This window comes from Python bivittatus, unplaced genomic scaffold (genome assembly GCF_059951505.1).
Source record: "Python bivittatus isolate LINGU-HERP-01145 unplaced genomic scaffold, Pbiv_v1 ctg000810_np1212, whole genome shotgun sequence".
In the NCBI taxonomy this organism is placed as follows: Eukaryota; Metazoa; Chordata; class Lepidosauria; order Squamata; family Pythonidae; genus Python; species Python bivittatus.
The window spans coordinates 3,061,947-3,085,890 of record NW_028277111.1 but is presented as its reverse complement, the minus strand read 5'-3'; the positions used below and the strand labels follow the sequence as shown (position 1 = coordinate 3,085,890).

At 50.1% G+C, this 23,944-nt stretch overlaps 1 protein-coding gene across 2 annotated transcripts; it reads right to left on the bottom strand.

Annotated features, from left to right (window-relative positions):
* Positions 1 to 5,254: 5,254 nt before the first annotated feature.
* Positions 5,255 to 23,095, bottom strand: LOC103066896 (class I histocompatibility antigen, F10 alpha chain-like). Of its 2 annotated transcripts, none has more exons than XM_088129678.1 (8): positions 22,960 to 23,095; positions 15,696 to 15,971; positions 10,760 to 11,035; positions 9,541 to 9,822; positions 8,640 to 8,732; positions 8,062 to 8,094; positions 6,325 to 6,358; positions 5,255 to 5,383 (listed from the first exon to the last, which is right to left on the bottom strand). In XM_088129678.1, exons 1-7 carry the CDS (start codon positions 23,027 to 23,029, stop codon positions 6,339 to 6,341), a joined length of 1,050 nt encoding a protein of 349 aa, XP_087985804.1. In that variant the 5' UTR covers positions 23,030 to 23,095; the 3' UTR covers positions 5,255 to 5,383; positions 6,325 to 6,338. The 2 variants fall into 2 exon arrangements, with proteins under 2 accessions (XP_087985804.1, XP_087985803.1); XM_088129677.1 differs by having other exon boundaries at positions 5,294 to 5,383; positions 6,325 to 7,317.
* Positions 23,096 to 23,944: the final 849 nt, after the last annotated feature.

Sequence of the window (23,944 nt, the reverse complement as noted above, 5' to 3'; positions counted from 1 at the left end):
CTTCTGTCCCCTTGCGGCGTCCAACGCCTCGTAACCACGCTAATCTCCCCGAGATTATGGGTAGGCTGTACTCACCAGACCTCCCGGAGGTCCCCTCGTCGGCCGACTTCCTCTTTACTTCTGTCTGACTGGCGATTGGAGTCCCGTCCCGGACCCGACTCCGGGGAAAACGGGAGACACCTCAACGGGGTGTTACGGCCGATTACTCACTGGTTCCCCACAGTCCGGTCCACGTCGAGGACTCCTGGCTGGCTCGCCAATTTTGTCAAAAAACGACAGACACGGGTTTGGTTGTCCAGTAGACAGAAGTTTTTATTGGGCACGTTTGCAAAGGTGGGTCCCTCCCGCAGCAATGGAGGAACCCCGAAACAAGGTCTGACAGGTTTTTTTATACCCCCTATCTGTCCTCCCCCTCCTAAGAGGGCTTGGCTCACAATCTCACCTTTTTTACCGCCCCGGAGTGCCACTAATTAACCGCAAAACCGCAGACATTCCACTTTTCTAATCCAATCAGCGCAATACACATTGCAATACCCACTTGACCCAACAGCCGCCCCCTGCCGTTTCTCTTCACTCTGGTGCGAGCGTGCCTCCTGCCCACAGTATTTCCTCCCTCCTGCCGTCCCTCTTCACTCTGGTGCGAACGTGGCTTTTGCCTACAGTATTTCCTCCCTCCTGCCGTCCCCCCCAAGGCTGCCCCATGGTGCACAGCGCTCTCCCCTAGCAAACATGGTTCGTTTGAGGCCCTCACTTCTCCCTGCCTTCTCACACTTGTTTAATACCATTGGTAAGAAGGGTAGCTATAACGGCCCTTAAAAATGCACAGATAGAGACCACCCCTGTAACTAATATGAAATTAATGGTTACCAGAATAGAAACCCCAGCAGAATTGGAAAGAAAAGACAAAAAGGATAATTGAGTTAATGGCCTCTAAATATGAAAGTCTGGACACATCAGGAACATGAAAAAAAAGGGGGGGGGAATTGAGAGAAGTGAGTAGGATGATGTGTCCAAACTGAGCTGAATAAAATATTGAAACCAACTGTAGACAGGAACCAGCTTAGAGCAGTCTTATCCGTGTAAGGGGAGCCAGCTGAAGCCATGAGCTCAAAGACAGAACTGCGCATGGGTAATGAACTAATGAGAAGTAGCTAGCACACCCCGCATAATTAATAAGCTAATTATAATGAACAGGCGATGTATGGTTATGCATGTAATAGGAGGAACCAGGAGGCTTCAGAAAGGCGGTCGTGACCTTGGAGTACCTCAGCCTATGGGGAAACAAGGAAGGGAGTGACGGACGAGCTAGTTAGAATGCCTTTGTCTTCTCCTGCTTGATGGGGTTGTCCCCTTTAATTCCATAGTAGTAGAGCATCTCTTCCTGTGTTGCCCACGTGGCATTTGTCGTGTGACGTCTCTTTGCCTGTAGGGATGCTGGGCTCCCGCCCTGTCCAGAGACATGGCTCTGATGAGCCACTCGGTGCCGCTCAACACCATCGTCTTCCTGCACAGCCTGATCCAGGCCATCGGGCTCTACGGCTTCACGCTTGGCCTGTCCGGCCCTGACGCTGCTGATGCTGGTTGAGATTCCCCTCATGATGGTGGTCCAAAAGGTCTATGATGCCTGTCACCAAGTAGGGGGTATGGAGGCAGATGGTGGCCTGGAGGCTGGGGCAGCCTCTTCTGGGGTGCCGGGACCAGCTGCATGTGGGGAAGGAGTCCCAACTTGGCCAAAGGAAGGAATGGGGCAGCCCAGGGCAAGGAAAGGGAAGACAGACTGGCAAGGGGAAGAAGAAAGAAGCTGCAAGAGAGCTGAGCAGCAGTGAACACAGTGGCATCTCTGGAGGTCAGAAAAGGCAAGATGGCAGCCATGTGATCAAAACCTACTCCTCTGTCTGTGTGGCTTGTACAAAAGAGTGGGTTGTTGATTGTGTGGCCTGGCCTCCGTCTTCCTGAGAAAATGGGCATGAAAATAGGAAGGATCAACAGGGCGATCAGCAGGCCAACAGTGGAACCAGAGGCATAAGACTCAGCCATAGGACGAATCACATAGACTTGGAGAGGTGAATTATAGGGATCTAGAAATAAGATGTAGAACAAAGTTTGTTAAAAATAATCGTGGGGCTGTAAAAAGAGCCAGACTATATATTTTTTTATTTCTAAAGGCAAAGCTTCGTTTTGTGTAATAAAATTCTCCCTCACTCGCTCAGAGGAGGTGGTGCGTGAGGCGGTCTCTTCTGTGGAGACAGCACGCAGCCTTGCCATGGAGGAGAAGGAGTCACGGTGCTACAAGGCATCCTTGGAGGAGACCTGCTAGCGGAAGAGCCAGAGGGACTTGGAAAGAGTCGTTTATTTGATTGTCGTAAGGGTAGGTCCTCTGGTTCCTCTAAATGAGTGGTTCCCAACCTGTTGCAGTTTCCTGTTGCAGATGTCAAAATAAAAATTAATTTCACAAGATGGCAGCTCAAATTTCAGGAGACTGCCAAATCTTGCAAGATTTTCACACCGTTGCTGCAAAAGTTATGAGAATTTGGTGTATCCCCAATCTTGCAAGATTTCATGTACTCCATGTCATAGTAACGAAAATTCTTAGCATTAACTTGCTGATCAAGAATGTTTTCCAATTGAAATGTCTAACTGCCAAAGGACAAATGGGAAGTGGATCTCCAACCCAATGGAATCCCATTTTTAGATAGTCTCTCATGGTTTTTTTCTTTAAACCACCAATAACCAAACTGACTGACTATGTGCCATCAAGTCGTTTTCGACTCCTAGGGGCCACACAGGTTTTCTCCAGGACAATCTATCCCTAACCTGTTCTTTCAAGTCTCCCAAGGGTGCAGTCATCACCTCTGTAACTGAGTCCTTCCACCTTGCTGCTGGTCATCCACTTCTCTTTCCTTCCACCTCTCCCAGCATTAGATCCTTTTCTGGAGAGTTGGGTCTTCGCATATGGGTCCAAAGTAAGGCCATTTGAGCCTGGTCATTTGGGCCTCAAGGGAGAACTCTGGGTTGACTTGTTCAATGATCCATCTGTTCATTTTCTTGGCTGTCCACGGTATTCTCAGGAGTCTTCTCCAACACCAAAGTTCAAAAGCATCAATGCTCTTCTTATCCTGCTTCTTTAAATCCAACCTTTGCTTCCGTAGAGTGTCACAGGGAATACATTGGCTTGTACGATTCTGATCTTTGTAGGTGTAGACCCATCACGGCATCTGAATATCTTTTCTAAGGCCTTCATGGCTGCTCTACCAAGTGCTAGTCTGTGGCGTATTTCTCAACTGCTTCTTCCTTTACTGTTGATGGTCAATCCTAAAAGGCAGAAGCTCTCCACCACTTCGGGATCTTCATTGTCAATTCTATGGCTGGTTGTTTTACGTATCAAGGTAGTGTCATCAGCATACTACATTATTGATGTTTCTTCCTCCAATTTTACCAAACTGACCCAGACTCAATAAACACAAAGCCTAGACACTTGACAGTTGATTGGTTTTTTGTATCTCCCTTCAGTGGCTGGACGGAGACTTTTATTTTACAAAAGGAAATCTTACAAATAAAGAAGGAATTGTGAATTATAAATCCTTTCAACTAGTGCAGAAATGAATTGTGGAGTCCTTGGGGTTCTCTGAGCTTGGTTCTTTTCCTGTAAATGTTTCGTTACCCAGCTAGGTAACATCTTCAGTGCTAGAATGGAATGGGGTTTGCTCTCACAAGCTATGAAAAGGATCACGCTGCCATACATCAAAAACATCTCAGAAACTACCAATAGACTCTTACAACCACATCTCCGTTGCACATCTCCGTTGCACAGAAACCAACTAAAGCCCTCCAAAACATCTTAAGCAAACCAAAAGACCCAGTAGCCCAAGAAGAAAAAACAGGAGTCATCTACAACATACAGTGTAAGGACTGTAATAAATACCATGTAGGACAGATGGGCAGAAGGCTGGCAGAGCGCATCCATGAACACCAACTAGCAGTCAGAAGACATGATGAAAACTCCTTAATCTCACAACACATGGACAGACTCAACCATAGTTTCACCTGGGAAACTGTCAGCTTTTTAGACCAAGCTAAATCCAAAAATGCAAGGGAATTCTTGGAAGGTTGGTATTCAGACAAGGCAGCCATCAACAGACACATAGAGATAAACAGCATCTACACACTATTCGAAAGAGACAATAGAAAAGAAAACAAAAGACCAGAACATCTCCTCACCAGCAATCATCACCCAGATAAGCAGAGATTACCACCAGACACACAATCAAGCAATAAACAATGCCCTAATCAAGGAACTACCAGAGGATCAAAACAAAACCCCCACCGACACTGGCAGGGCAGGCCACAGTATGTAAACAGAGAGCAAACCCCATCCCATTCTAGCACTGAAGATGTAACCTAGCCAGGTAATGAAACGTTTGCAAGAAAACAACCAAGCGAGAACCCCCAAGGACTCCACTGTTCAACCCTGAGCTACACATATTTGCTACTATTGAAACTCCAAATGACTTAACCACCACAGTTAGTAACAGGGGGTAAGAAATACTTGAATGCATCTTAATTTTTTTCTACAGGAAACCGCAATTTCAAATTTATTTGCTTTCTTGACTGGGCAAAGCTGAACAATTAATTTGATGAATCAAAATCATCCCCCCAAATCTCAAGGAACCTGCAGCGCTTAGGAAGGGAGCAGCCTGGCTGCACAGCTGATCTCATGATCTGTTTTCCTAGATTATTTATTTATTTATTTATTTATTTATTTATTTATTTATATTTCAAATTTAGATACCGCCCATCTCAAGAAAAAGTTACTCTTTTTATTAAAATCCATTTACTAAAATCCATCAACTGAAATCTAGAAAAGGTGTATCATTTTCTGTGTCTGAAGATTGCGCTCAGTTGGTAGATTGATTATCTACCGTTAAATTTTTGGATAATAAAATATATAATCCAATTAATTGGGCAACAGATTAATTTTTTTAAACTAACTATTTTTTTTTGGAAGAAATATTAAAGCACACTTCAGAAATAACAACTGAAAGAGGCATTTTCCCTTCATGTCATTGTCCCTTCCAAGATGGTTTTTCTTGCAAGATGTTTACTCTACATGTAAAAACAAAGACTTCCTCCATTCTCCAGATGAATCAAACACATTTCCTTTTCAGGGGAGGACCTAGAATTACTCCTTCCGATGAAAAAACCCTGATTTTCCCAAACAAAAATTTACACAAGGGCACTCATGAAAGACCCGAAATACATCCTAGTGACAGCCAGCTGGAAGGGCCTGAAGAGGTCCTCCTAAGAGAACAGTGTAACTCAGCAGAAGGTTGATCGCTCTTCTTTCCTCTCTCCCCCGTGGGGAGTCTGCAGCCCCAAAGTTGTGCTATGAAGAGGGTGGAAAAAACAGGAGGGTTAGCTGGAGAGCAAGCCACAATGAGAAAGCCCAGAGTCCAGGCTGGAGGTCCATCAAGTGAAAGACCAGAATCAGCAGCCTCAAGAGAGGGAGGTGGAGATGGAGAGGAATCAGCTGGGTGGGATTTCCGAGTTACAAGAGGGGATGGGCATGGCTGCAAATGGCTGCTGGAGTGGAGTGGGGAACCTCCTTCACAAATTATAAAAAGTAGAGATGGCCTCCCCCTCAAATATCCAAACCCAGTTCCTGCCCAAATTATTTTGCTCCCAGAGCCAAGTGCAAATCGTTTCATGGCCTCCAGAGAGTTCAGGTCTTCCTTCAGCATCTGGAGGGTTGGATTCCCAGATGGACACAACGAGGGGAGAGAAACCTCCTCTCCAACCATAACTTAGGACCTTCAGGAAGTCCCCCTGCTGCCCCCTCCCCCTCACACTGGGGACACGGATCTCTGCAGGTCTCTGAGCCTTGTGAATGCAAGACAGTCAGATCCTGGGAAGTGCCACAGTCTGGGCTCTACAGAATGGACAACTCCGCCTCCTGCTTTGGGAAGGGCCCTTCTTGAAGATGAGGAGGAGGAGGACAGGGTGCCTTCCTCCCTCAGCAACAGGAAGCAGTCAGGTCCCTTCTGTTCCTAGCTGCGGTCACCTGCCATTTCCTTCGAAGGCAGGAGGGAAAGTGGAAGCAGCCCAGCCTACTCCACCAGAAGGAACCCAGCAAAGAGGGATAGAGGCTGACCCCTCCCCACAGCCCCACCACCTCTCCCCCAAACTCCTCACCCTTCAGCGCTTGAGATGAGCTAAGAGGGGAGAGGGTTTTCCCAAAGGATCTTCACCATCAATGGGTCCTTTGACCTGAAAGCCCTCACCTCCCTTCCTCCTTCCCCCCAAAACAGCCCCACCAGGGACACTCACCTGCCAGGTGGCTGCTAAATGACCTTGACGCTTCCTACATTGGGAAGAAAGACAAAGAGTGAGTCTCTCCCTTGTCCAAATCCTCTGAGGAGGAGGCATCTCTCTCTGCACAATTAAACCTCTTCAGCTCCATGAACCTCTCAGAGGGGACCAGGCTGTGCAACCAGAACATTCGCTAACAACTGGGGGTCATGACAATTTGGGTGGTTACCCTATTTCCCACCCCAGAGCCAAGGGGTTCTTTCCTCCAAAGGGGGCCAGGCTCTGCCATGCAGGCTCTGGAGCTGCCTTCCCTGCACTGAATGAATGAGGCTGGAAATCCAACAGGGAGAGAGCTTCCCTTTCTCCTCTGCAGGAACAAAGCAGTGGGAGAAAAGTGAATTTTGTAACTGTTAGAAATCTAGGAAAAGAGAGGAGGTGGGAGAAAAGAGAAGCACTTGATTTTGGACAGAGTAAAAGGAGGAACAAGGAAAAAAAGAGAAAAAATTATTAAAATTGAAGGAAAAAAGAGACTTTGGGAGCTCCTTGGGACAAGCAAAAAAATAAGCAATTTCACTTAAACCCCCTTTAATGAGAAACCACTTTTCCAATCTGATACTTTCTGTTCATATAATCATGTAAAATAATTTAATTGTTCGTGAACGACTTGCCATCTAAGTAAACAGAAGAAAAACAATTCTCCCACCCACATTTACATTATGCGAAAAAGTGTCCATAGAAAGGGCAACGATATCAAGTTAAATCTCAATAGATTTATTTATCCTTTGTTCCCGTTCTGTCCCAATAAATCCTGGTTTCACCAGAACCACACACAGAGGGAATGCATGGGGTGTGCATTAGGGGGCCCTTTAAAAACAGGGGGAGTGGGGGGCTCTCCCTCTTTCCACCCCCCCAACCTCCAGCACTCTTGCTAAGAGGCGAATTGCTCTTCCTCATTCAGAGCGGCTCCCTCCGGCTTATATGGCCCTGAACTGTTGGATCCTTTGTCACTGGCTGGAAAAGAAAGAAAAGAAGGTGGGGAGGTCAGTCCCTTGGCCGGATGGGAAGAGATGGAGAAACTGCTCTTTCTGACCCCATCTCCCTCTCTCCTTCACACACAGACGCACAAATAGACCCACAGAGTTTCAACCAAACTACTTTAACTAAGAAACATAGGAAAGAATTCTTAACATTTATATCTTTCAACACAGAGCAATATTCCAGCAATTCTATAGCCACAAGGTGCAACTGAGGTGAGGATACGGATGGCTCCAAAGTTTCTTTCTCCAGTCACTTCATACTTTGAGAGCCTTGTGGTGGCAGACCCAGAGGAGATCTAGCTGGCATCTACCAAAGCTCCTTTTCTCCTAAATCCCTTCTTTGTTCACTACTTTTATCGAGCTTCCTGACCAGATTATGGCCAAGCCTTTCCTTTCCGCGTGCTTAGAAAACAGAACAGCTTCTCCATCAGATGGATCTTCCACCCAGCTGGGTCTTCTCACCTTCTCGAGGGTTCCATGTACCAGATGTTTCTCCTTATGGTCTCCACTCCCAGGGACAGCCTTGCTGTAATGAAAGGGGACCCACCTCCCCCAGCTTGGTTTTTGGGAGGAAGAGGAAGATGGCACAACGCTGCACCTTCATCAGCTGCTTTTGTGTCTGGACACATACAAACACACACACAAACCCTTCAACTGATGCTACCTCTGATCCCCGCTCTGAATTGGAGCTAACATGTAAAGAGGACAAATCACTCACTTGATGTTTCCTCGTAGCCTTCTGGACGTTTCTCTGCAAGGATAAAAATCAGTCAAAGCTAAATAGAATCCACCAGAGATCATCCAATCTCTCCCTCTGTAGGAGGAAGAGCCCCAGGAGATGTTTTGACAGTTGCTTAGTTACAACCTCTTCTGGTAACTACTATTAACAGACACAGGAAGACCTTCAGACTGCAAAGACACCACCAGATTTGCTCCAGGAGAGACCTTCTGCCTCTGAGATGGATGGAGGGAAATGGGGAAAGCAGCAGCAGCTGCGAGAGGAGGAAGATTGTCACTGAAATCCTCCTCTGCTGGTCTTTGACCAAAGCCTTTGGAAGGGGCAGAACCGCGATGCCTCCTCCCAGCCAAGAAGAAGATGGGACTGTCTGGACCTCAGACTCCACTGAGTCAAGACTGGAGTCCCAGCAAGAGGCCGAGATTTCAGATGCTCCCAAAGAGGGCTGGGAAAACCGGGAAGAAGCCAGCCCAGAAGGAGCTCCCAAAGGGATAGGCTTGGGAGGAATCTCCCCACCTTCCTTCACAACCACCCAGCAAAGGAAGTTCCAGGACACTTACTGCGATACCCCAAGATCACAACAATCACCAGGACAACAACAGCCACAACAGCCACAACACAGCCGATGATGAGCCCCTGATTGGATTCTGGAACTGAATTGGGAAAAAGAGCAGATAATTGAAGGAGAACCCCAAACAACCATTCCAAGTAGGGGAGAGACCTAACATAGCCAAAAGACTGGGGATCCCCCAAGGTAAAAAGACTAAAGGCTCATCTTCACATCCCTCTAATTGTAGCAAGAAGATGCCTAGCTAACCATGGTTAGAGGACGGGTCCTCATGACGCTCCTTTCATCTCACACCAGCCCAGCATGAAGGCAGCTGACGTGCATCTTTAGCTGTTCAGCTCAAAAATTGACTGATAGAACAGCAACACACAGTGATGTTTTGTTCTTTATAGGAGGAAACCGTGTTCGTCTACAATGGCAAAAAATCAGACTGGCAGCCCCTTTTCTGACAACTGATGCATCAGTCCAGCCACTCGATGCATTTCATTTGCGATGCTTCATTTGCATCACAAATTTTAATACAATTTGGTATTCAGAAAACTCCTCCTGACTTTTTTACTTGAGGAATTCTAAATAAAAGGAAACCTGTTTCTGGGGCTCCTCCTGCTCTGCTGGAGGCAGCAAACAGGGCGGGAGAGAGGCTAAGGGAGGTTCTGGGTGCATTTCCTCAGGATGGGCCAACCATTGGGGTGGGACTCCACTGCTTCCTTTCAAGAACCGGAAGCCGATTCTACGGACTGTTCCCTGCAGGTCCACAAACCTCAATCATGGGAAAAACCACTGGATTAAAGCTCAAGGATGCTCACATCTGGACACCGCTGGGGTCAAATTTCTCTCCCACAATCCTCCAGCGTGAAAAAGAGCCCAGCCTCTCCCTCTCTGCAGCCTCTCACCCTTCACGGCCACATCCACAGGCTCCTGCAGGCCGTCGTGCTCCACGTGGCACTGATAGCGGTCCCTCTCTTGGGGATCGATCCGGAGGCTGAGCCAGTAGTGGTAGGTCCCATCTGCATTGGGGGCCACAGACCCATGGAAGTTGTCCTGCAGCCAGACCTCCCCGTCCCTCCTCCAGGAGGCATCGATCTCCTTGGGGTAGAAGCCATCCACGCGGCAGACGTGAGTTTCCATCCCATCGTCGGCCTCCGTCCTGCTGCTCACCGTCACCACTGGGGCCTCTGCAGAAACGGCACCCCCGGAATTAACTCTGGGCCCCTCCAGAGCCCGGAAGGGGGACGAGAAACTTGACAGGCAGGAAAGGCTCCCAATACTTAGTTTTAACGCAGGGATTTAACACTCCACACCTGCAGCATCTCCAAGAGTTTTGGGAAATGCTCCAAATCTGGAAAATGCTCAACCACAAGGACTCCTGATTTTGAGTCCTCCCCAGTGACTCAGTCTGAAAAATCTCTGCCAGCAAATTGAGGGTCCGAGGAAATTCCTCATGGACTGCTTTGAACTCTGACTGATCTTGGGCTGTTCCCTTCAGGGGAGGGTACCGGAGCTGCTCTTTTAAGTTCCCTTTCAAAAGAACAACACAGAAGTTTCTCCCTACTTTTTGGGTCCTTTCCGCTCCCCCAAATCTTGGGCTGCTCCAGGCCCCTTTCAAGGGACACCAAAACCTCCAGAGGGGGAGAGCCGGGGGTGGGGGGTGCAAGGCAGGGAGGGAGGGAGGGAGGGAGCCCCCTGTGGGATGGGGAGGGAAGGACAGTTGCTGGGAGGAAGTCAAGGCCGCGCATCACACTTGGCCATGTTTTGGCTAATGGTGGCTTCCCTGAAGAACCCCAAGTGGCCCTGTTGCCTCCTCGTGGGATGTGCAAGGGACACCCCAAGTGCTTTGGCTGCCTGACCCACACAGACACCCTCCAGGCCCTCGATTCTGGGCAGCCACACCTACGGCCTGGGAGGGCAGAGGCTGCGGTTCCTGGTCCATGTAATGGCTGCCTGGCAATGGGAACTAAGCAGGGCTTCCTGCGTCCTGAAGAGGCAGGAAGGGGAGGAGGGGGATTCCCTCCCGGGCATCCAGGCTGCAGAGCAGGGACCCAAAGGGGGCCGAATGTGTGCAAGAAATCCGGCCATAAAAGAAGAAAGCCCAGCCTGGGCCTAGATGCTCACCTGTCCTCAGCAGCGTCTCCTTCCCGTAGGACAGGAACTTCTCCAGCCACTCAATGCAGATTTGTTCCAGGTAGACCTTCAATCCCTGATTTCGTCCTGAATCAGCATCCCATTTCCTCTTGGTAATCTGGGCCTGGGGCTCAGAAACCACCCAGGTGAGGGTCTCCTTGTCAAACATGATGAAAGTTCTCCCATTGTATCCATAGAGCAAAAACCCTCCTTTGCTCCTGTCTCCCCGGGGCTCACAGCCGTACATACACTGCCAGGTGTGAAGGCCTGAAAGAGAGACAGGAAGATGGTTTGGGGAGTCCTCTGGAGAGACAGAGATCCCCCTCCCTGAAGGGACTTTGATGGAGGAGAGAGGAAGCGAGAAAAGGGATAAAGAATGGTTGGAAAATGAAAGAAATACATTTTTCCCCATGAAGTTCCCCATGTCCCTCTCGGTGAGGCCTTGAAGGCCCCCATCCTGCCCCCAAATTGGGCCTTGAGGGTCTCCAGACCCAGCTGCCCCCCACTTGAAATCCTCCCCGGTTTCCCTCCATCTTCTCCCTCCCCCAAAGTCTCCTTCTGGGCAAAAGGCAGAACAAGCAGCGCCATCTTGGCCTTGGATCCACAGAGCCCAAAGTCCTCTGTCTGGAGGCTCAGCGCAGAGACAAAAGCCCAGAAGGGGGCGAGAGGCAGAGGGGGCCCCCAACCCCCATGCCAAGCCCTCCAAGAGAGGCTCCTCGGAAGCTTTTTCCTCAGGAAAAGCCTCACTCCTCCTCCCCCACATCTGCCTTGGGGTCCCCTGATCAGACCCCCATTGAGATTTTTGCATTCACACATCACAATGATGGGGGCTCTGGTTCCCCCTCCAAAAAGTATAGAGTCCAGTCCCCACAACCTCCTTTTCCTTGAGAAAAGCCAACTCAGGGGCCCTTCCCCAGTTCTTCTGCTCCCCAAAGGAATGGGGGATGGCAAGGGGTTCCCCAGCCTCTGCCCCTCTACCCACTGCCCCCCAAAAGGGGGAACCTCCCAACCCAGAAGGAAAAGGATCCAGGAGCCCAAGAGGGCTTGGCCCCCTGAAAATGGCCCCTGTTGCTCTCTCAGGAGTCCTCCATGTCTGAGTAGTTGCCCCCAAATCCTCCAAGAGGGAGAACCAACACCCTATTTCCTCACTAGCATTGAAGGGAAAGAAAGCCTCCCCCAACTAGCCCCCTTCTCCCCTCCCTCGATGTCAGGATCCCAGAGTGGGAACAGTTGCCTGAATCTGCAGCTCCAAAGAGGGACCGAGAATCTTGTGGCCTCAAAGAGGATCCAGTCGATCTGGGAAGAAGGATCTGGTGACCGTAAGTGTGGTCTGCATTCACAAAAAGCATGAAGTCACAAGGGCTGGTTCCCACTTCAGCATAACGAGAAACAAACTGTGGCTTAGTACAACGAATGAAATCTTGAAGGGCCACGAAGAAATATTTTCCTTAGGAACAGTAGCAAGTGGCCCAATATTTATTTTTATTTCAAATTTAGTCGCTGCCCGTCTCATTCAAAGAGCGATTTGCACACCCAAAGTGTTATTGACCTTTTAAATGGATTTTGAAGCTTAATTGTTTTTTAATGTAGCCTCTTCATGGGCCCTTTGACACGTTCACATGGGGGTTTTATGATTCCGTGATTCAGATCTAAGCGGGAAGCTGAGAATCGGGTTCAAGAAAGAGGGACTGGAGTGACTCCGCTTCCTCGGCCAGGAGACCAGCTGCAGAAGGAGCTTCAGACCAAAAATGGCCAGCTGGAGCCCAGACTTGGCAACAGACAAGAAGTCATGGAAACGTTCAATGCAGGGGAAAATTTCTTAAATCAATAAAGGTTTTGGTTTTACAGTTCAAATATTTGATTCCTGCTTATTTTATATAACATTCTTATAGAATTATTCCTTATTTCTAGGTCTGTATAACGGGACTATTTCTGTGTCTTATAGGACTCATTTATGAATCTGTCCGCAATTTATTCATTTATTTCTTTTAAAAGGCCGCCTTCAGATGCTCAGGGCAGCACATATAATGCACCCTCCTCCCTGCCACAACAACCCTGTGAGGTAGGTTGGGCTGAAAGGGTGGGAGTGGCCCAAAACCCCCAGGGGGCTCACACGACTTTCTCTCCAGGCTTCTACTGCAGGGCCCCCCTTGAACTTCTGCACCTCCACCCTCTGCATCTCTCCCTCAGCTGGGTCTTCTTTGCCTGCATCTTCACGGGAGGCAAACTGGGGGAGTCCCTGAGCCTTTGCTCTGTTCTCGGGAGGGGAACCAGCTGAGCTGAGCCCCAGAGCGGTGACAGGAGAAGCAGCGCTGGGCCTTATGGACAAACTGAGACTCAGCAGATCACCAGGCCCCCATGAGATCCACCCGAGGTTTGGAAGGAGCTCAGAGCTGAGATTGTGGACTTTCTCATCAAAATAGGCAACCTGCAGAGCCTCCAGAGTTGAGGACTGGAAGGTGGCCAGCGTAACTCCAGTTTTTAAGAAGGGCTCATGGGGAGATCCAGGACATTATAGACCTGTGTGCTTAACATCTGTTCTGGGGAAGAGAGTGGAAACTGCTATTAATTACCAATCATCTGGAAACCCAAGTCTTGCTCAAGGATACCCAACATGGCTCCACTAAAGGAAGGTCCTGTCTAACTAATCTGCTAGAGTTTTTGAGGGTGGTAATAAACATGTGGATAAGGCCGAGCCACTAGACATCACCTACTCTGATTTTCAAAATATCTTTGATAAAGTCCCTTAGCAAAGACTTCTCAGTCATGGAATAAAAGGGCAGGTCCTCTTGTGGGTTCCCAGGGTTTTGTCCAAGGATCGCTTCTTTTTAACAGATTTCTAAATGATCTGGAACAGGGCATGACTCATGGAATTTGCTGATGGCACTAAAGGGTTCAGAGTGGTAAAAACCCTAAGGGACCGCGAAGAGCTCCAAAGGTTCTCTGCCCATTCGGGGAGCGGGCATCCAAACAGTAGAGGTCAGCCCATGTGATACATGCTGGGGCCAACAATCCTAACTCCTCATAGAAGCTAATGGGATCAGAGCTAGCTGGGACAAATGAGGAAAGAGAACTTGGAGTAAAGGGAAACAGTTCAATGAAGGTGTCGACCCAGTGGGCATCCACTGTAAAGAAGGCCAACAGTGTGCCAGGGATAATAAAAAAGGCATTGAAAACAGAGAGGCTAAGATCATAATGCCCTTATTGAAGTCAAGAACACGACCACACCTGGAATATCGTCTGCAGTTCTGGTCGCCACATCTCAGAGAGGATCCAAGGGAGCTAAAGAAGGGTCAGAGGAGGGCGACTCAGATGATGAAAGGGCTGAAGCAGCTTCCCTGTGAGGAAAGATTGCGGCATTTGGGGCTTGTTAGCCTACAAAGGAGGCAAACGAGGGGACCTGACTGAGGTGTACAAAACCAGGCATGGTGTGGATCAAGTGGACAAGGAGAAGCTGTTTCCCCTTCCCCAAAGACTTGAACCAGAGGTCACCCAATTAAACTGAATCCTGGAAGAATCAGGACAGACAAAAGGAAATACTGTTTTACACCATGCACAATTCAGTTTTGGCATTTCCTATCATGAGGACTGGCACTGGCTACCAGCTGAGTTGCTTCAAAAGAAGGTTGGACCAATTCATGCAAGTCCAGAGGATCCACGTTCATGGCAGTGGGTATGGCTTTAAAGGCCATCTGCTGGGAGACCAGTGGGCTTCCTGGTGCAGGCGGTGGGCCACTGGGGGAACAGACTGCTGGACTAGAGGAGCCAGGGGTCTGATCCAGCAGGGCACCGCTTGGGTTCTTCTGTCCTCCACTTTGACAGACTCAGGACTGCGCCAGGAGTCTTCTGGGCTTCCCACCGCCCTGGTTGGTCTCCTTCCTCCTTCCTCCACCAGGGGGAGCTCTGGCTGCTCTCTGGGTCTCTCAGAGGCCGGAGGGGACCTGGAAGGGATTTGGGGAGACCCTCCAGGGAGCAGGGGCAGAACTAGCAAAGCTCTCGTGTCTGCCTGGGGGCAGGGGTAAGAGAAGGGCAGAAGAAGTGGGGCAGCAGGTAAGGAAAGAAGGGAAAATGGCTTGCAGCCCCCCCTAAATAAGACTCCTTTAAACAGAATCTTGTGCCCCCAAAGATGTCACAAGGGGGGGCTGCCGAGGAAGGGCTTCACCCCTTATGGGCAGTCCCACCAAGAGGGCAGTGCAGGAGTTCAGCCCTGGTGCACCACGGCTGGGAAGACACGGCAGTCCAACCAGCTCAGGAAGGGCCCCAAATGGGGAGTCTCTTCCTTTTCTCTCCTTCCCCCCCAAGATGGGGAGGATGCTGGAAGTGGTCCTGTGCCCCCCCCAAGAGCCCCAACCCCACTTGGCATCCCTGGCCTCTTCTTCCAACTGGAGGAAGAGAAGAGGCTCCTGGCCCTTGGGCCCCACTCTCCCCTCCAAAAAGGGGGTGTCAGAAATGCTTCTCCTTGGATGGGATGAGCCTGGGGGTGGATCTGGTCTCCCTAGCTGGATCCCTCATGTCTGTGGGGTGGAAACAGACAGAAGGACAAGGACCAGCTTCCACCAGGATCTTCTTAGGATCCGCCTGCCTTTGGGGGGGTGGGAGACCTATTATTCCCTTCCTCCCCCACAGCAGGATGTCCATCAAAACCAGGCTCTCTTTCTTTCCCGGGGGCGAGTCAGGGGAGGGGAGATTTTGATCCATTTTTTACCTCATTTTATCTCACTCCCATGATATATAATTTTTTTTTACTTTAAAAATATTTTTAGTAACTGTCATTATATTAATTTTTTTAAAGCAATGAAAATACTTTTAAAGTAACCTTTTTAAAAAGTGTGAAAGCAGCCTTTCCCATGGGAGGGACCCCCTTTCTCCCCCTCCTGCTCCTGGGGAGGAATATGGGGCAGGAGGAGCCACCCGACCCATCACTCACCTTCGCTCAGATTGTAGAGAGTCCTCAGAGTCTCCAGGCGTGCTCTGAACACCTCCTCGGTGCCACGCGCTATCTGGGTCTGAGCGTCCCAAAACTGGGGGTCCTCCTTCCCCACCTTTTCCATCCAGGAGACTCGAGGCTGAAGCATCCTGCTGTTGCTGTCATAGTAAACGAAGACTTGATCGTCCACGTACCCCACAGCGACAAGGTGGGGCAGCCCCTGTGTGGGGTCTGACATGGAGGTGAGGAAATACTTGAGGGAGTGCGAGGAGGAGCCTGGAACAGACCCAGAGGGGCAGAGTTAGGGGGCCTCAGCTGAGGGATCCTGATGCTATGGGGCACAGCAGGCCCCGAGTTGAGGGTCTGGGAAGGAAGAAGGAGGGGAAAAAAACCAGGGGGCTTGGTGGGGCCGAGGAAGAAGGGGAAAGGAAGGGGGAGAAGATGGAAGAGGGACAGGAGCCCAAGGGCGGAAAGAGGACTTGGCTGCGAGGCAAAGCAGCAGCTTCTAGAGCACCTGAAGAGTTGGAGGGGAGAGAAATTGGGGGGTGAGGGAGGAAAGGAAAGCAGTGCCAAAGCGAGAGCAGCACCCCCAAACTGTATCTTCCCCCCCAAATTGTTCCCTCCCCCCTTCCAGCAAGGCCTCCCTTGGAAACTCTGCCCTGAGGCTGCAGTTGCCCCACAGGGAGAAGGGGGATTTCTACCCCCCAGAAGCTCAAAAGCAGCAGGAAACCCCACCTGGTCACCCCAACTTTCCATTCACGGAAAAAAAAAACATTCTCACCTCATGAAGGCCAAAATGGATTGCTAATAGGTGCAGATTTTAGGGGAGATTTTGTAAGGGAGGGAAAGGGGGGAGGGAGGGATCCGGGTGAGACCAGAGGCCATGGGACCCTTGGGGGCAAAGCCAAACTGCTTGCCAGGGAGATGTGGGCAGTCAAAGGGGGGGGCGAGGGGGGCAGGAATGAAGCCACGCAGCCCCCATGGATCTTCCTGCTTGGCCCCAGCTGGGAGATTCCCCCTCTGGTCCCAGATTTGAGGCATCTGAGCAGGAATTGGCTTTGGACCCAGGACCAAATGGGGCTCACCGTCATTCCACAGAAATTCTCACTGCTGATTATCCCAAGATTTCTTAAGTTCAGCAGCACAATTAGGGCACCGAAACCATTCTTCCCAGGGGCTTGCAACATACCAGATTTACTCTAGATCTAAAACACTTTGTTTGCTTTCCACAGAACATCTACAGGAAGTTCTCCTCCTTCTGGGCTGATCCTGCACTTTTCTCCAGCAGCACTTTGGAAATCACCCTCCACGAGCAGAATCGCAGCATCCGCAAGTGGAAAAGAGCCTCGGAGGTCATCCAGTCCACCCCTGCCCAGTGCAGGGACCCCAATGAAAGCCTCTTTCCTCCCCCCAAGATGGCTCCAGCCTCTGCTTCAGCCTCTCCAGGGAAGGGGAGCCCCCAACTCTCTGGACGATGGGTTCCCTGGTCAAACTGCTCTTACTGAAACATTCAACCAGAACCTGCACCCCTCTCTCTTAAATCCATCAGTTTATGAATTATTGGATTGGATTTTTCTAATCCAATTCAAAGGGAACTTTATTATGGCCAAAGATCAGTATAGGATAATCATACTGCTGAAAAAATGAAATATTATGATGAAGAAGGGCAACATACAAAACCCTCATCACAGAATCAGGTGCACCACGATAAGTAGAAAAAACAGTATATCAGGAGAGTCTATAAAGATATATAATAGGCAACCCACACCTCACCAGAAAGAAATAAGATATGGACAAACCTAAAACTACCATAAAATTACCCTTTCTGAAATATACTCAACCAGCCAAGGAGAAAAACCGGGCAACGTTCTGCGTGACAGCAGAGCTCCCTTCAGACAGCAGGAGAGATGCGTAGAAACTCTTGGGACGTCTGCTAGCCATGCTGAGGTAAAGGGGCTTTGCACGCAGCTGTAAGTTGTTTCCCCTCCCCCTCCCACAGGCGCAGTCCTTCTGGGGAGGGGCCTTTTCTGTCCCTCCCCTTGAGCCCCCCTGAAGGAAGAGCCCCCCACTTGGCCAGGCTGAGAGCTCTTCTGTGCCCCGAATAAACCAATGGGGTAAGGCAAGAGGCACATCTCTGGAAGATCTGAGGTTTGTTTTCAAGACATCCTGTCCCTTATAATTATCTGACAGAACTCCCCACAGGAAAAGAGGTTTCCGCTAATAGGTAAAAATTAGGAGCCAGAATCTGGCCTCAACCTTCATCAGCCCCGACTCCAGGCACAGAGACCTTGAGGAACCCAACAAGGCGCCTGAAACATCACCTGGAGGAATCAGGGCTGGACACACTCCAAAGAGCCAAAGCTGGAAAATGGTCCAAGCTGCGCCCCATAAGTGAGCTGGGCCAAAGATTTAGCTGGGAATAATTTCAGAGCCGCTGGAAGGCAACATCCCCCCTGCCCCCCCACCACATTTCCTAGAAAGCAGTCAAGGCAACGTAGCTGGATGTGCCCTTCATCTACCTGAGGCATGAAATACTCCCCCTCCCCCAGGAATTTAAAGCAGGAAAATTGTACAATGTGCCAGTAATAAGTTTTAGGCCTTCTGGCAAACACCATCATTTTGTGGTCTGAGTACTTCATCTCCAGCTGAGGGTCCTGACAACATTGAGCCTGGGTTCACGATGCCTCCTAAGGCCAGTGGGGATCCCAGAGAGGATCGCAGCGTTGTCAGCACAAAGAAAGGTAGAAAACCCCTCAGCCAGCTCAGGAGGACAGGGATCTGGGCCATCCCTCTCTCCAAATGATCAACGACTGTCAATGTAAATGCTTAGATCAATGTTTCTCAAACTCAGCCACTTGGACTTCAGTGTGGACTTCAACTCCCAGAATTCCCCCTCACTCCCATAGACCCATGGGGTCTCCCCACCCTGGCCCCACCCCCTGCCCAGCTGCTTGGGAGTTCCTGCTGCCACCACCCATGGGGGAGGGGGCTCAACTGGGTCCTCCCCCTAAACTCAGTCTGTGTGTGGAGGGCCCCGTAACCTGTAGAGCCCTTTTGGTGAGTGAAAGATAAACATGGAAAATTATGTCAATTTCTATCTTGCAAACTGCTGACCTGGAGCATAAAAGAGTTTTCAGTCCTTCCCTGGGAGACAGACCAAATTCACAAGATATAAACAATGCCAACTTTTCCTAATAACTAAAAAAAAAAGAACACATAACCTCACTTTTTACCTTTAAAGGTGAAAAGACAAACATGGAAGAGACAGACTCCAGGGCTGCCCAATTAACAGGAAAACAGCCGCTTCTAAGATGGTTGAAAGAATCAAAGGAAAATACGGAGCTCCCGGGAAATCGGTTGAACTGCAAAGTCCGCACGGCCACCGGGTGGCGCTGCTCTGCCGCAGTCGGAAACGCGATCCCTTGGGAAGGCTCTTCCCATCGGAAATTCTTCCATTCTCAGATCCTTTTCAGGATTGACAACCTGGGTCTGCGCGGAGAAAGGCCAGAGCTGCACAGCGCAGAGAAGAACCAGCGGAGTCCTGCTGCTCATTCCCTCCCGGGCTGCTTCCCTCCCTCCGCGGTCCGAGGCAAAGTCCTCGCGTCCGTCTTCCCGCCCCGCCCCGCCGTCCCAGCGAACCTAACCGGGGGTACAGAGGCTCTGGGCGATGGACAGCAGGGAAGAGCGGGGGCCGAGGATTATGGGGGGGTCCTGCCTGCGAGCCCCGTGGGCAGGAGGGGCTGGGGACGGTGGGGACTGTCATCCTCGCACACCCCGCCAGTGCCCAGGGTGGGGAGCAGGTGCATGGGCCTGGGGGCTCCGGCCTAAGGACAGGGCAAGGGGCGACCAGTCCGGGGGGGGGGCTGCGGACAAGGAGAGACGGAGCTTACAGCGCTAGCTGCTGTTTCGTGGCGGTGAATCTGGGGGCTCCTCCCTTCCCACCTCCCAGCCACTCCCCCGGCAGTGTTGGGAGACTACCAGGAGATCCCAGGGAAAGAGATCCTGGTTCATATGGGGCAGCTGGTCCTCAAAGATGGATATCCCACTTCTTGGTCCCTCACTTGGGTATTGAACGAACTCCAGTGAGCCCCCAGGGGCAGCATGTCGAAGGCGGTCCATCATATTGCATTATATTCCCCGCTGACCCTGCAATAAGTCACACAATGGGCACTACATGCTAGAGATTCACCCCATCGCCTTCTGTGCCCCACTGAGCTGCGTGCTCCAGTCACCCACCGCATACAGCTCTCAGATGCAACCGAGCCATTGCAGCGTTGGCTTGTGGTTTAGTGTTGCACGGACCCAGCCATGCTGGTTTATCAACCCTGTTTAGGCATGGGATGGCATGCAAACACATTTGTGCTACAGAGCATGGTTAAGCATGGCACAGCTTAGCATGACCTTTCTGGTTCCAGATGTGTCAGGGCTAAAACAAGGGCTGCGATTGATTTATCCTCCTGTTAAGGTGTTGGAGGTGTACTGCAGAGCAGGATCTCAAATGACGCACCATAAGGAGTCAGGAGTTTGTATCTAAAGTTCGTTTTTATGTAAAGAAAATCACTTGCAAATGTGAACGGTCATTGACATTACTCTTGAAAAAAAGCCCATTGAGTAGGTCCAATATTCCTCAAATTCATGCAGTCTTCAACACATCCCTTTTTAATCTTGGTATACAGTCTATGGAGACATAATTCACTGAAAAGAACCCCATTTTTCCAGACCCCAATTGGACAATACAACATACAACTAAAACCACTATCTCATATAGTCACACATAGATGGAAAGGAAGCGGTTAGTTTCTTCAGTGATATTCAGCCCCACCAACTAAGATGCCTTGTTACGTATTTGACCATCCATGGGCTGTTCTAGAGAACTGGACCCCACTGAACCTGTTGTTTTTTAAGGGTTTTGCAGAATTTCTAGCCTCCCATTAAAGCGATTGACAGGGCTTCGTTCCCATCACCTGGGTCACAAGGCACGTGTCCCCCCTGCCCCACATACACCACAGTCATCATGGCTGTGGGGCAAGTGGACACAACGGGCTTGCCGTTTTAGCCAGAAAGGAAGACAGGAGATCAGAGAAAGAAAGAGGAAAACAGGACTACAAAAGGAACTTTGGGGAAAGAATCCATTAAGAAACAAGGTGCAAAGCGAAAGGACAGGATGCTGGGACAGGGAATTTTGGGAGTTGAACTCCACATGTCTTAGAGACCAGTTCCCCAACTGGGTGCCCTCCACAGGGTAGCCCCAGTGATTTGGAAAATGGTGTCACATTAGGAAAAGCAATTTGAGAGCAAGAAAGATTTAGAAGAGGTAGTATTTCCCACCCCCGACCCCACACAGAATAAGACCACAGACACAGACCAAGCTACCAAGAAAACATTACTCCCCATCCTCCCAAGATGAGGGCTGCATTAAAATATTCAGCCCACTTTTATTAATGTTTGCAGAGAACGTCCATCAAGGGGATTGGATAGAACGTTTAGAAGAATATCCTGGAATTGCCAATCGAGGACTGAAATACCTTTGAGAGAACCTGCTCTTGACACACAGCAACTAAAAAGAAGTATAAAATTGGGTTAAATATAGAAGATGACCTCCACTTACAACTTTCATCCAAGGAAAAGCAATCACATTCAACCCTGACTTCTTTGTTAAAATTTTAACCTCTCAAAGAATTGTCAGATTCAAGGGTTTTTATTTTTTTAACCAAAAGCTTCTGCAGCCTGAAAAAGCTTGAAAACCCCTGTAATAGGCAATGATTATTTGTTAGAAAAATATCAACTAGACATTCAGTCAGGAAGTTATTATTCTATTCTATTCTATTCTATTCTATTCTATTCTATTCTATTCTATTCTATTCTATTCTATTCTATTCTATTCTATTCTATTCTATTCTATTCTACAATATGATTTGAAAAACGGGAGAGTACAAAATGTACTTTCTTTCTGTCATCCTATTCTCAAAGAATATCCCATAGTGGTGTCCATAAATTAACAAGGAGATGTTCACAGCAGCACTGAGCCAATCTTGGCAGATTTTGAAAAAAAAGAAGCAGGGAAGGAACTGTTTAGTCCTTGGCTGGGAGGCCACCAGGAAATCTCAGGGGCTGAAGGTGAAGCTAGAAACTTACAAAAACATCCCACAAGTTGGCAACAGAAAATCACTTCTCTACTGTTACTGAAAAACAACATGGATAAATTCTTAAAGTCACGGGAGTTGAGTTCAATCTGCGGGAGATCTTGCCTTTTTTCCTGGAATGGGGGGGCGACCTACAGTAGTAGAGACTCTTGTCGTTCCTCCCTCCCAATTCTGGCATCCTGGCCTTGATGCAAAGCCCACCATAAAGGAGAGACACCTTTTGTCCTTCTGCAGGAAGGTTGGAGCCTAAAAAGGCATTGCAAGAAATGAGGAGTGTGGCGGTGCCTTTTCCCAGGAACAAACTTTATTAAATCCCGAGCTGAGTTAAAAATAATATGGAATAATAGTAAAATTTTAATATTTTTAATATTGTAAGCTGTCCTACATTGGGGGTTCTGGGATGGAAGAAGGAGCATCTCAGGAAGCAAATTCTTGCCTATCCAAAAAAAAGCTCCGGGGATATTGGGGTTGATGACGGGGGACGGGGGGAGATCGAGGCCAAGGTGAAAATCAAGCTGGACGGTTCTTTAGGGAGATTATTCAAGGAGCGTTTCTCTACAGACTTTAACCCCGCTGCATTCACACGGCTGCCGTAACCCGATCGCTCCCTCGCACAGCCTCCGCGTTTCCCAATCCGCGGAAGCGATCCGAGAAACGGGCTGGTCCTCGCAGCGCCCGAAGCCCGAAGGAGCAGCCCAGCTTCGCCAAAGGCAGCCGAGGCGGCCGAGCGGAGGGGCCGTGCGGGGGCAGCCGGGAGCTCTGCGCGACGGACCTGCCCACGGGTGGGCGAGCGCTGCCCCCCGACCCCCTCCGCTTGCAGGGACGGGAAGGAGGCGCTCGGGGGCGCCCAGGGAGACTCGGCTGGCAGCTAGAGGGGACCCCAGACCTTGGAGTGGCTCTCCTGGGGGGAGGGGGAAGAGCGGCAGCAGAGCCCCATCCACGCTTTGGGGGCTGTTCTGACAGTGGCAAGAGCTGGAGGGGGAGCGGACGAGAGAGAGGACCGAATCAGGATTCTCTTTCTGGGGATCATCTTTTGGGGGGAGGAGAGAGAGAGATTCCCTGGATGAATTCCCACAGCAGAAAAAGGGGGCTGGAACCCCCAATGCCCCGAAGGGACTTACCAAAGCAGCTCTCCGGAAGAGCGACCGCCACCAGCACGAGAAGCAACAGGCGCACAGAGCGCAGAGCCATCCTGTCCGCAAACCTCCACCTGCGCTCCGCTCCCCTTCAGTCACGGGCAAAGCGTGAGGCGCGGCGGGTGGTCAACAACGCAGGAATTCAGAGCGAGCAGGCAATTGGCCAGTAGAAAAAAAGCATTCCCGTGTCGTCTGTGGTTGCTAAGCAGACGTCCAGGCACCGCCTGACAGGCTGGAAAAGGGAAGCGAAAGTTCGGTCGGAAACCGCCCTTGCAGGGATTGCACATCTTGGGGGTGTGGGGAGGCATGTGAGTGTTCTTTACTTTCCAAGAACTGGACACACCACAGCGTAGCAATTCTGCACACGGTGCTTTGTTGCAGCACGCAACTTCCCCAACGACAGGCCATTGCTTTGGGTTAACTCCATCCTTCCTTGCAAGTTGCTGTTGCCCTGGAAATATGTCTTTAATACTCAGTCCTTTAATACTCCGTCCGAACAAAAGTCTATACAGTGGCTACAGCCTTTGCCTCCCTCCAGAAGTTCTTGCACGGGTTGGGATGAGGGGCTGCTGCAGTGGGGCTGCTCATTTCTGGTTCTGCCCAGGCCCAAGCCGAGCTCCAAGCTCTGCTCTCAGGCTGGCTTGTTTCGAGGGCTCCAGCTGAGCTCCCAAGCCAAGCTCCAGGCAGGAATCCCACCAGGATATGCTGCTCAGTAATAGCTGCCCGACATGCCTCGGGTTCCCCTCTGCTTGCTGCCCTCTTAGCTCCTTTTCTCCTACACACCCACACACCCTCCGTCTCAGCGTTTGCTTTTGCAAGCTAAGGCCCTGGGTGGGGTGAGGCTGCCTCTGGGCCTCTGGGCCCTGGAAATGCCAGGGTGTGAGTGAGTGAGTGAGTGAATGCACGCATGCATGAGCCCATCTCTTCTGGGCTTTTCTTTGGGAAAACAGAAGAGAATATCTGTAGCTCA